At 38.7% G+C, this 13,299-nt stretch overlaps 1 protein-coding gene across 1 annotated transcript in view; it reads right to left on the bottom strand.

Annotated features, from left to right (window-relative positions):
* SPAG6 (sperm associated antigen 6) overlaps positions 1 to 13,299 on the bottom strand; it is a 69,549-nt gene that overhangs the window by 41,418 nt on the left and 14,832 nt on the right. The window contains exons 3-4 of the mRNA XM_024766184.1: positions 9,521 to 9,687; positions 4,632 to 4,815 (exon numbers count right to left, since the gene is read on the bottom strand). Of these exons, the coding sequence (XP_024621952.1) occupies positions 4,632 to 4,815; positions 9,521 to 9,687 (351 nt within the window). The remainder of the gene's footprint in view (positions 1 to 4,631; positions 4,816 to 9,520; positions 9,688 to 13,299) is intronic.

Consider the following 13,299-nt stretch of genomic DNA (forward strand, 5'->3'; position numbering starts at 1 on the left):
ATAATGTGTTAATAATTAAAATGTCTTAGAACACCTAATCAAACGTATTCCTCTTTGCCAGGACTGAGAACAGCCAAAGTTTATTCTGAGACAGCAAAGGTTTACAGGAGGCAAAGTTTACGAGACAGAATTTTTAGCTAAAGCTCCTAAACAAACACTGAAAACGTAGTTTTCAGCCCAAATGTGGAAGATCTTTCCTACAAAACACTTACGTGGCCCCTACTTCCTCAGGCTGCGGCCAGGCCGCTGCTCTCACCTCTGTCCCAAGTACTCTGATGACTGCCACATGCCGCGCACAAGTTCGCTGGCGGCGCTCCTCCACGAAGCTGCTGTGCCACTGACAGGCGCAAGGCCAGAGCCAGGCTGCCAGGTGGAGCGAAGAAGGAGGGCCCTGAGCGCGAGGAAGCCCCCGCCTGGGCCCTACCGGTGGGAGCACCGAGGCTGCAGAGCCCACCACTCCTCCTGCCTCGCCCCCTGTAGCTCCAAAAGTAAGATCAGTCCTCGGAAAGAGTGAGAGATTTGACACCGATTAGGTAAAAATGTAACCAGAATAATTCTGCTGAGTGGGAGAATGTAGCAAGATGGAGGAAGAGGGACAACCAGTCTGAGAAGAATTCTACCTCAACCTTTATTAAGGAGCCCAGAGTAGAAAGAAGTAGCTTATTTATCTTCCGAGTAAGAGGTACATATTATCAATTGTATTCCGTACCTGCTGAGTCAAGCGTGGACATTTAATGAGACCATTTGCCCCAAGTTAAAACCACCACCACCACCATTTCTGGTGGATAGCCCCCAGTTTCCCTTGGTTATCTGTAAAATGCTTTAAAATCTATACATAGAAGTAACTTTTAGAAATTGCATTTTTCAAATAAGGAAAAGTCAGATGATGCCCATAGATTTCCCTCTTCTACTAATTGTATGCTTACTTTATTTTTGTTTCCTATACACAAACATTTTTCCTTAAAGGTTCCTTTCTTATTGTGCTTAAAGGTACATTTTTTTTTTGCACCTCCTTTAAGGTTTATATTTCTTAAACTATCTAATCAAACAACTTACCACGAATACCCAGAAGAAAACACTGAATGAATCCCTTTAATCTCAATATATTCCATTTTTAAGAGATCACCAAGAAAGAAATCAGGTTATTTGGAGGTAAATCTTCTATTTTCACTGATATTCAGGATGTGAATGATGACTTACTGCTTACTAGATAACAATTCCCTTTCCTTCTGAGAAATCTATGCAGTAATCTCTTCTGGGAGCTTCTGGGTCCCAAGCCCCTAACTACTGTGAAATATTGAAATTACACTGGGAATTTCATGTGGGAGCCAGATTATAGCCAAAAATTGGAATAGAATCCCAAAGACAGAGCCTATTTATGAACTATAATCATTTAGCCTCAGGTTCAACAAAAGGGAGGTATGGAAAGGTTACTTATGGGCACCTGCCTCAGAGCGTATCTGCATGGTTGTCCTCAAAGCCCTTTTGCACCACTCTCTAAAATACTCATGTTACAATCTGTTTGCCGTAAAGTCCTCTGACAGTAAAAAAAAAAAAAAAAATACTAAATATACTCATGTAGTTTCCCCCATGATAACCAGCTTCTAATTTAAAACATTGCTTTAGTTTTCTCAATCAACAAGTGTTAAACAATAGTCCTAAGGTGAAGCTACTTGGAAAACCAAAATCTAGATATTAAAGAAATAATTTTCATATACCAATTCTGAATCATTCTAAGCAAAACAATGGTTTTCTTTCTCAATTTACTTTTATATCATTTTATTATTTTGTCTCCAATAGTGTCATCACTTAAAAACCAAATTAAAGGACTTCCCTGGTGGCGTGGTGCTTAAGAACCCGCCTGCCAATGCAGCAGACACAGGTTCGAGCCCTGGTCTGGGAAGATCCCACATGCCACAGAGCAGCTAGGCCCGTGCGCCACAACCACTGAGCCTGTGCTCTACAGCCCGCGGGCCGCAACTACTGAGCCCGTGTGCCACAACTACTAGAGCCCACGCACCTAGAGCCTGCGCTCCACAACAACAGAAGCCACCACAATGAGAAGCCAGCGCACCGCAATGAACAGTGCCCGCACACCACAGCCAAGAGTAGCCCCCGCTCGCCACAACTAGAGAAAGCCCGTGCGCAGCAATGAAGAACAAACACAGCCAAAAATAAATAAAATAAATAACTTTAAAAAAAAAACAAATTAAACATAACCATGGGACAGCCACTTCCTGTTTCTGTTTTGAGTTTCTTCTTCAAAACTCTTTCAAGGAGTACTTAATGAAACTGTATGGTACAGGGGTTGACATATGGTTTTGGAGTCAAGACAGATTTAGACTCAAATTTTAGTTCCACCGTTAACATGACTTCAGGTATCCTAAGTTCCACTTTCTTCCTCTTTTTAACAGCAAGAGTAATACCTGCCCTAAGTGTATCTGTAGCCAAAATGAGATAATATCCTAAAGCATACTGCACAGAGCCAGGCACACGGTAATTACTTGATAAACGGTAGCTATTATTTTATACATGCACACACACTGAAAAATCTGGAAAACAAATTAAAAACATCCTTAATTCTATCACCCTAGTAGCACAAACATGTACGTCCTTGTAATCTACGTCCACATATTTATTTTTATATTATTATAATTGTAATGTGCAATTTTGTCTTTTTTTTCACATTATCATCACTTTTCCATGTTATCATGTAGGATTCATAATTACCTTTCATTTGTTGAGTGAGATTCCATTAAGTAAATTACTATAATTTAACCACTAAATTCCTGCCAAATATTTGAGGGGTTTTGATATTAGAAATAATACTACAATAACATTTGCATGAATGCAGCTTCTTCGTTCTGTGGGATTCTTTCCTTAGGAAGAATTCCCAAATCAGGCTTTCTAGAGTAACCGTGAACTCTTTCATGGCTTAGATTAGTTTTGCCAAATGCCTTTGCACAAGTTTATACAATTTGTAGTGCCTCCATCAGTGGACAGAAACATCATCATGCCCTCTCAAACCTTCAGTATTAATACAGTATTCATACTTTGCGTTTATTGATTACTTACCATGTGCCAAGCATTGGTCTATCTCATCATCCTCACGACAAATCTCTGAAGTAGTACTTCCTCTCTTGCAGATGAAGAAGTTAAGTTTCAAAAAGTTTAAAAGCCGTGTCCAAGGTTACACAGCAACTAAGGAGTAGAACTTGGACTCAAACTCAGATCCTGTCCTAAGGCCACAATGCTCTTAACCACTTGGTTATATTTCTGCTTTACTCTTTTTTCCCCCCAAATAATAATAGGTAGGAAAAGATACTTTCACTGATGTTTTAATATGCAGTTCTTTGATTACCAGCAAAGTTTACACTTTTACATACGTTTGTCTTAAAACTGTTATTTTCTTGTGTTATTTGTTCATACTATTTAGCAACTTCTGTAAAGTAGTGGGAGCAATTTTGTTCCCTATGTATTTTTTACTGAGCAGGTGTGTCAGCACAACCTTCACACAAGAGGCCCAGGCCCCTTCTTTTTCTTTTTTTTTTTTTTTTTTTTGAGGTACGCGGGCCTCTCACTGTTGTGGCCTCTCCCGTTGCGGAGCACAGGCTCCAGACGCGCAGGCTCAGCGGCCATGGCTCACGGGCCCAGCCGCTCCGCGGCACGTGGGATCTTCCCGGACCGGGGCATGAACCCGTGTCCCCTGCACTGGCAGGCGGACTCTCAACCACTGCGCCACCAGGGAAGCCCCTGGCCCCTTCTTGATGGCTTCATTGAGCTCAGTTTATAAGAAAAGGTGCTCCTTCTCTTTCTCCTCCTTCCTGACGATAATAGGCTGAATACAAATATGTTCTAGCAAGTTACCACATCCATATCTTTTCAACAATATTCACTCATACAACATGGCTCCTGGCTGGCTTGGAACACCCTACCATAAGCGAGAGTGAAGACCCAATGTCCCCTGAGGGGTGACAAACTCAAACAATTTTGTAACGGAACCGATTTACCAAGGTCCTTGAATCTAATCAATATCTTATTCTCCCCACATCCCCCTGATTCCCTTTCTGTCTTCAAATTTTTCTTTTGCTAACTAACACAAAGACTGAAATGTATAGGTTTTTTGGTGAATTTGTGATCCAAACAACTTGGCCATCATTTGAAACTCATCTCCCATAATGTATAGAAATATCATTAAGACGTCATATCTGGGACTTCCCTGGTGGCACAGTGGTTGGGAATCTTCCTGCCAATGCAGGGGACACGGGTTCGAGCCCTGGTCCGGGAAGATCCCACATGGCGCGGAGCAACTAAGCCTGTGCGCCACCACTACTGAGCCTGCACTCTAGAGCCCTAGAGCCCACGAGCCACAACTACTGAGCCTGTGCTCTAGAGCCCGTGCTCCGCAACAAGAGAAGCCACCGCGATGAGAAGCCCAAGCACCACAATGAAGAGTAGCCCCCGCTCGCCACAACTAGAGAGAGCCCGTGCACCACACCAAAGGCCCAATGCAGCCAAAAATTAAAAATTAAAAAAAAAAGACCTCGCATATCTATGGTTTACTAAGCAAAACCAGATTTACCTAATTAATCTAAACTTTAACAATCCTATTTTATAATAAGGCCCATTACCTGCATTATGTCTTGCAATATAGCCAAGTGCCCAGGCTGCAGCCTCTTTGACTCCAGGGTCAAAATCTTCCAAGCATATCACCAGCGTATCCAGTGCTCCACAATCCACTATCGCCTGAGCTAGTTGGGGAGAATGTTTACCAACTGCTCGTAACACAAAAGCAGCTGCTTTCTTGTAAAAACGCTACAAGGATAAATAGACAAAACTCAAAGTGAATTGAGCTAAAAGTTAAAATAGACCAAAACCAACATTAAAATGACATTGATATATTAAAAAAAAAAAAAGCTCAAAAAATAAATAAATAAAATAAAAAATAAAACTAAGAAAAAAAGCTCATTAGCTATTAAATGTAAGAGATGAAAAACATCCTGCAATATCATTTTGATTTTTTGATGTTTCCCCCATTGCTTTTGTTCAGTAACTGAACTAAAAGGATTTAAGCCTTAAAATACATTTCAAATGTTTTACTCTGAAACATGCATTTGGAAATTGTATAAAATAAAATATAAACATTATATTTCCTACAAATTCATAAAATAATGAGATTTCATGTTTGTGCATTACAGTGAAAGATATTTGTTTGCCCTATGGGAACTCTTAGATTGTTAGCGCATGCAACTAAACTGTCACCTAACAAATTCGTTTCCTTTACTTGCCCTCAGTCTCTAAGCATGACCTCAACTAACCTTTCTGGTGTCCCACGTTATCCTGAAATAACAACTATGTTCTGAGGCTCCCTTAGCAATCATCAGATTAACATAAAGGCAAAATATTCATGATACATTTTTTTTTTTTTTTTTTTGCGGTACGCGGGCCTCTCACTGTTGTGACCTCTCCCGTTGCGGAGCACAAGCTCTGGACGCGCAGGCTCAGCGGCCATGGCTCACGGGCCCAGCCGCTCCGCGGCACGTGGGATCCTCCCGGATCGGGGCACGAACCTGTGTCCCCTGCATCGGCAGGCGGACTCCCAACCACTGCGCCACCAGGGAAGCCCCATGATACATTTTTAAACTCCTCCTGGCAAATAAACCAGCCCGACAGTGCGTTGTTATTTATCCCTTCTTAGAACTGTTTTTTTACAAAGATATAAATGACTTACCATTATGTGAATTTCAAGTAATACTTCATACTTATAATATGTTCTATGTGTAAATTTTATCAAATTAAGAAATAAAACTGAAACACAAGACTAACCTGTTTTTCTTCATATTGCTAAAAAAAAATTAGATGTAGAGGAAGTATTTGGCTATAACACTCCCTGTTTTATGGTTAGCATAATGACACAGTAAGTCTCCTAACTCTACCTTTCATTAATAGAGCCCAATTAATGCCCTATTTTAGATTCTAAGTTTCTATTTCTTTACAGTGACTACAAAAAAAAGCGACTAGATGACTATAGCATCTGTTTTGAAAGCATTCTATTTATGCAGGATAAAATATTAAGATTCAATAAAAAATTATGTGAGAGAAAATACATCAAGTATACTTTAAAATATTATATCTCCAAAATCAGTATATATTGACAAGATAAGAAATATGCTCTGTTAGTAATGATGTTTTGACTTGATATATTTCTTTAGTTTCTTAAATGTCAACATATACAGGCATTAAGATATTTGTTATAAAGTCTAATTTTACATGTCAGTAACCAAAAATCTCCTACTTCATTATAAAAATTAGAATAGTTTTAGAGTAGCTTCCCATAGATTATTTTCTCATAATTGTGGAAAAATAACGGTGACACATTTCTTGTCATTACCTTAAGCTAATTTGACTTTTTATATTGCGGAATTTTCAAATTCACACTTTACTGGGCATCAGTAGTCAATACTAACTACAGTGCCTAGAATATCACTCTCTGATCTCATTCCAAATCCCTAACTCTCTGGAGAAAAGGGAACACTCTTGCACTGCTGGTGGGAATGTGAATTGGTTCAGCCACTATGGAGAACAGTATGGAGGTTCCTTAAAAAACTACAAATAGAATTACCATATGACCCAGCAATCCCACTACTGGGCATATACCCTGAGAAAAACAAAATTCAAAAAGAGTCATGTACCAAAATGTTCATTGCAGCTCTATTTACAATAGCCCGGAGATGGAACCAAACTAAGCGCCCATCATCGGATGAATGGATAAAGAAGATGTGGCACATATACACAATGGAATATTACTCAGCCTTAAAAAGAAATGAAATTGAGCTATTTGTAATGAGATGGATAGACCTAGAGTCTGTCATACAGAGTGAAGTAAGTCAGAAAGAAAAAGACAAATACCGTATGCTAACACATATATATGGAATTTAAGGGGAAAAAATGTCATGAAGAACCTAGGGGTAAGACAGGAATAAAGACGCAGACCTACTGGAGAACGGACTTGAGGATATGGGGAGGGGGAAGGGTGAGCTTTGACAGGGCGAGAGAGAGTCATGGACATATACACACTAACAAACGTAGTAAGGTAGATAGCTAGGGGGAAGCAGCCGCAAGGCACAGGGATATTAGCTCGGTGCTTTGTGACAGCCTGGAGGGGTGGGATAGGGAGAGTGGGAGGGAGGGAGACGCAAGAGGGAAGACATATGGGAACATATGTATATGTATAACTGATTCACTTTGTTATAAAGCAGAAACTAACACACCATTGTAAAGCAATTATACGCCAATAAAGATGTTTAAAAAAAAAAAATCCCTAACTCTCTTCTCTCCCAGAATTCCTCACCAAAAGAATTACCCTTTAAAAAAAAAAGAAAAAAAAGAAAGGAAAAGCAAAACCAGAGGACTTTGTACCTCATAAAGAAGATATTAAATCTCCTGTGAAAAATGGGGTAAAGGCCTGGTAGGGGAAGGAGACAGAAGCCTGTGAATGATGCTTCACATTCTCACTTTCTCCTCACCTCTGCCCTAGTACTTTTTGTCTCTTTACAGCTAATGGGTACTCATTCACACTTAGAAAACTTCTGTTGAGAACCTTCTATGTGAGACACCAAACACAGACCCTGCCCTCAGAGAAGGAGGTGAGTCCAAGCATTTGATGATAGAAGGAATGCCTACAAGAAAAATAAAATTTTGGTAACTCCTCCTAGGGATAAGACAGTTATTAGCAAATTACTCTCCAATCTAAAAAAATAAGGCACATTTTTAAACAATTAGGATTTTTTTTGGTAAATACACGTAACATAAAATTTACTATTTTAATCGTGTTAAAGTGTACAATTCAATGGCATTTAGCGCACTCACAAGGTTGTGCAACCACACCTATCTAGTTCTAGAATATTCTCATCACTCCGACAAGAAACCTCCTACTTGCTAAGCAGCCACTTCTCACTCCCTCCTCGCCCCCAGCCTCTGGTAACCATTCATCTGCTTCCATCTCGATGGATCTGCGTATCCTGGCTATTTCATATAAACGGAATCATACAATATGTAGCTTTGCCTGGCTTCTTTCTGTTAGCACAAAGCTTTCAAGGTTCACCCATGTTGTAGAATAAATCATGATTTCATCCCTTGTTATGAACTGATAATATTCCACTGGATGGATACACAACATTTTGTTTATCTAGTCATTCTTTTGGCTATCGTGGATAATGCTATGAACATTTGTGCACAAGTTTTGTTTGAACACCTGTTTTCAATTCCTTCAGAAACATAACTAGGAGTAGAACTGCTGGGTCATATGGTAATTATGTTTAACTTGCTGAGGAAGTGCCGAACTGTTTTCCATAGCAGCTGCACGATTTTACAAAACTTCTCCATACCTTCACTAACACTTTTATTATTATTTTCCTTTCTTTCTTTCTCTTATTTTTTATGGCCATCCTAGTAGGTAGAGTGCTATCTCATTATGTTTGGTGTGGTTTTTTTTAAGATTTGATTTTATTTATTTTTGGCTGCATTGGGTCTTCATCGCTGCATGCGGGCTTCCTCTAGTTGCGGCGAGCAGGGGCTACTCTTTATTGCGGTGCACAGGCTTCTCATTGCAGTGGCTTCTCTTGTTGCAGAGCACGGTCTCTAGGCGCACAGGGTCAGTAGTTGTGGCTCGCGGGCTCTAGAGCGCAGGCTCAGTAGTTGTGGCGCACAGGTTTAGTTGCTCCTCGGCATGTGGGATCTTCCCGGACCAGGGCTCAAGCCCGTGTTCCCTGCATTGGCAGGCGGATTCTTAACCACTGCGCCACCAGGGAAACCCCACCCCCATTTTTTAAATTGTATTGTTTGTCCTTTGGTTACAACAAATAGGAATTTAATCTGAAAGACATGTCAAGAAAGATACATCCCTAGGTTATGATAAACTAGCAGGATGGAATGAACAGTCCAAGACCCTATGTAGAGGAAGATCCTTATCTATTGTTAGAAACATAGAGGGAACCAGACAGGATGAAAAAAACAATGGAGGCGCTCTTATATGGCCCTTAAAAGCGCTGACATGCTTGCATACTTGGAAAAAAATTCTTTGTCAAACCTTCCATTACACGTATTCTCCTTCCTTTTGGATGCTTCTCTCCCCCTTGCTTCAAAGCTGTCTCTTACATTGTCCATTAACCAGATTTCACCATTGTATATAACTTATTTGCCCAGGGCCCCATACACCTTTCTAAGACTGATCCTGTAACTTGAATAAACCCATGCTGAGAAATACTGCTTTATGCATAATTCCATTAAAAATTATAATATGTTTTCTCCTTATATTAACAGTAATGGAGAAAAGCTGCCTATCAACCCCAAAGTAAAATACCCTAAAAGTATTATTACATGCAGTTCAAAGAATTGAAGGTTGTATTAACATCCTAATAATTCTATGCCTACAAACTTGCAACTGTACCCAAACTACCAATTTTTTTAAAAATCCAAAACAAACAAAAAAACATATAACTTAGTTTTTAAAAATGCTTACATTCTGTTCTGCCAATGAATAAACAAGCTGTGGAAGAATGTTGCCCTTCACTACTGCTTCTGCTAGGTCATCATTATAATTAGCCAGTCTCCCCAGAGCCAAAGCAGCAGTCTGTTGAATTGTTGGGACCACATCCAGAAGAAGAGGCCTCAGCAAAGACATTACACCTACGTTATGAGAAAACAGAAATCAGCAAATTTTAAGTTAAAAGGCAAGCATACCATTCAGCATATATGCAGATAGGAAAATTCAGGAGAATATATCAGTAAAACAACAACAACAAAATCATCCACTAAAAACTAATGGGATATCAAGCAGCATCTAACTGGCTAAGGCACAGTATAATACAACCTGTAATTATCAAAGTAGCAGCTTAGCATGGAAATAAGAAAGGCTTTGGAGAACCAGAGTTTAAAGCCCTGATTTGGCAAACACTAGCTGCGTGACGTCATGAACGCAGAGAGAGGTTGTAAAGCACAGAGTATAATGCCTACCTAGCACATGGCAGGGAGGCAGGTGTTGGGGAGCTGGGTCCCTCCCACACAGCCTTTGCACATCCTATCTTTCAGGGCTCAGTTCAGTCCTTTCCTCTCAATCAAGTCTTCCGATGTTTTTTTCTCTGATTCCAACTGAACTTTACTTCAGGGCTAGGTGAGCTAGGAAGGCCATTTGGCTAGGGCCTCCCATTCATGAAGGGCTGCAAATCCAGATTTCTGACATTATCTCCAAATAAATAAATCACAATACTAGCTCTCATAATATTCATTCTAGGCTTGAATACACAGTAGGAATACCATCATAACACAACAATAATAAAAGTAGCTTATATTATATGTTATTTTGTGCATGCACTGTTTTAAGAACTTATTTCCCATATTAATTCACTGAACTCTCATAACAAACCTAGGAAGTAAGCCCTATTATCATGTCTATTTTACAGATGTGGAAATGGAGGCTGAGAAAGGTCAGGGGAATCCTCACACAATGGTGGAGCAAGGTTAGCAATTCAGACATTCTTTTTTGATACTTACTAAATAAGTAATATGTATGGAAAATTGAGGAGGTGGGGAAAAATGATTGCATTGGGGCCATTTTACTGGACACTTCCAACTCTGTAGTAACTTCGCCTTACTATAAAACATGCAAAATAGTCAACCGCTATTTGTGCTTTAATGACGGTGTTTTAGTCTAAGATTACAAAAAAGGTAATGACGAGAGTTCAAACTAGAACAAGTTTAGAAATCTGACTTGCTAAACTTAATTTACAGCAGGCTATTCAACTTGATGTTATTACATCTTTTCTTGAAAAACATACCCCAGTGACCTATAAAAGCAAATACATATTACCAATATTCTTTTATAATGTTATATCCAGAAACATGTGAAATAGAAATAAAAGGAAAACATTTATAATAACATATAGGATTAGACCAAAATAAGATAAATGGTACTACCAAATAACATAAGCAGAGAATAATGATGTTTATCACAGAAACATTTAATGATGAGACCTGTGGCTTTTCGCAGTTCCCAATTTCCTTTAGTGATCATTTTTACGTCTAAGTTGGTTTGGTTAGATCATTTTACAGAAGGCCACCGTTGCAAGTCTGCATCCCACTCAGGCTGGTTAACTTTGCAGGCACACAAAGTGTGCCTAGGCCCCTCCTCAGGCCTAGGCCACAGCTCATGTTAAACAAATCAGCATGTCCATGTGCATAAGTGTTGCTTATATTATTCTCTATACTTTTGTATAGAGATAATTTCTGTAATATCTCACAACAAAAAGTTTAATGCACAGAATAAGGTATTAGAATGACTACCAAACGTTAACATGGGTTCCTTCTAGAAAGTTGAATCTAAAACAATTTGTTGATCTCTTCTTTGTAGTTGCTTTATTACTCAATTTAAGTTTTTTAACAGTGGTAAAATATACATAACATAAAAATTACCATTTTTACCATTTTGGGATATACAATTCAGAGGCATTAAATACATTTACAATGGTGTGTAATCATCACACCATTGAACCATTAAACTGCTTTCCACAGCGGCTACATCATTTTACACTCCCACCAGCAAAGTACAAGTGTTTAAATTTCTCCCCATCCTCACCAACGCTTGTTATTTATTTTTTTTAGAATAACCATCCTAATAGGTTTGAAGTGGTATGTCCTTGTGGTTTGATTTTTATTTCCCTATCACCAGTGATGGTGAATGTGCTTATTGGTCATTTGTACATCTTCTTTGTTGAACTGTCCATTTAAGTCCTTTGCCCATTTTTTAATTGGGTTGGTTTTTTTGTTTTTGTTCTTGAGTATAACTTAGTATTTTTTATAATGAATATGCACCATTTTAAATAAAACAAGTCAATACTCTAAAAAAGAAAAGCTAAATTTGTTAACATATATTTAAAGTTTCATAATAAATACATTAATGAGGATGCTCAGAATAGTTTTAAGAGAATCACAAATATGTTTCATGTTATTTTTCCCTGATGATTCGAGTATTTCCTTTTCTCCTCACTTGATATAATTATGTGAAGGCAGTGGCTTATTGTCTTTTGAAATATAAATGGAAAATCAATCCATACTGGGTTATTCAACCTAGAATTTTGAATTAAACTGCAAGAACTCTGAACTTTTATGTTACGAATTTGAAGAATGAATTTATCTAAGTTTATAATATTTCTTATTATATTATTATGTATTATTAGTTACTATATTTAGCTAACACACCACAAGTCTCTCAATGTTGGATATTTTCAGTTTGCCATTTTAGCAATAAGATATTCTACCCCCAAAGATGTATTTCACTTGTCCATATACTCAAAGGAATTTTCTGCTTTGTATATTTTCTCCTCCCTTTTTCTACTGCATCTGGCCCAGGAAAAATAAGGTCAATAAAATGACACACAATTCCTTTCCTTCTACTCCAGTATTCAAAATCAAAGTTAGACTTCTATGCAGATGTTTCTGCTCTATCATATTCCTTTGTTCAGACAGTAAGAATTTTGAAAAATTTTAAATCTCTGAATATAAAAGTAAAAGTTTCCATTTAAAATATCTGTTTAAATAAGGTCATTCTGGGGCCTCCCTGGCGGTCCAGTGGTTAAGACTTTGCCTTCCAATGCAGGGGGTGCGGATTTGATCTCTGGTCGGGGAGCTAAGACCCCACATGCCTCGCAGCCAAAAAACCAAAACAAAACATAAGCAATATTGTAACAAATTCAATAAAGACTTTAAAAATGGTCCACGTCAGCAACTAAGCCCATGCGCCACAACTACTGGGCCCTCACGCCACAACTACTGAGCCCTCGTGCCACAACTACCAAAGCCCGTGCGCCTAAAGCCCGTGCTCTGCAACAAGAGAAGCCACCTCAATGAGAAGCCCGCACACCACAATGAAGAGGAGCCCCTGCTCGCTGCAACTAGAGAAAGCCCACACCCAGCAACAAAGACGCAATGCAGCCAAAAATAAATAAATAAATTTACTTTTAAAAATAAACAAAATAAAAATGGTCCACATCAAAAAAAAAATCTTAAAAAAAAAATAATAAGGTCATTCTTATTAGAGAAAATATTGCCCCAAATTTCTAGTCCTTGAATTGCCTCTTAGTGCTTCATAGTCCTCAATCCCCAGGGACATGTTTTTATCTCTTACATAGGCTAAGCATACTTTATTACTCTAATTGCAGGTTTGTCCTAGATATACAGATAATGATGCAAAAGGAACTGAGGAAGCGAGGAAGGAAAGGAGGGAGGGAGAGAAGGAGGGAAAGA

The sequence above is a fragment of the Neophocaena asiaeorientalis genome, unplaced genomic scaffold (genome assembly GCF_003031525.2).
Source record: "Neophocaena asiaeorientalis asiaeorientalis breed wild unplaced genomic scaffold, Neophocaena_asiaeorientalis_V1.1 scaffold217, whole genome shotgun sequence".
Lineage (NCBI taxonomy): Eukaryota > Metazoa > Chordata > Mammalia > Artiodactyla > Phocoenidae > Neophocaena > Neophocaena asiaeorientalis.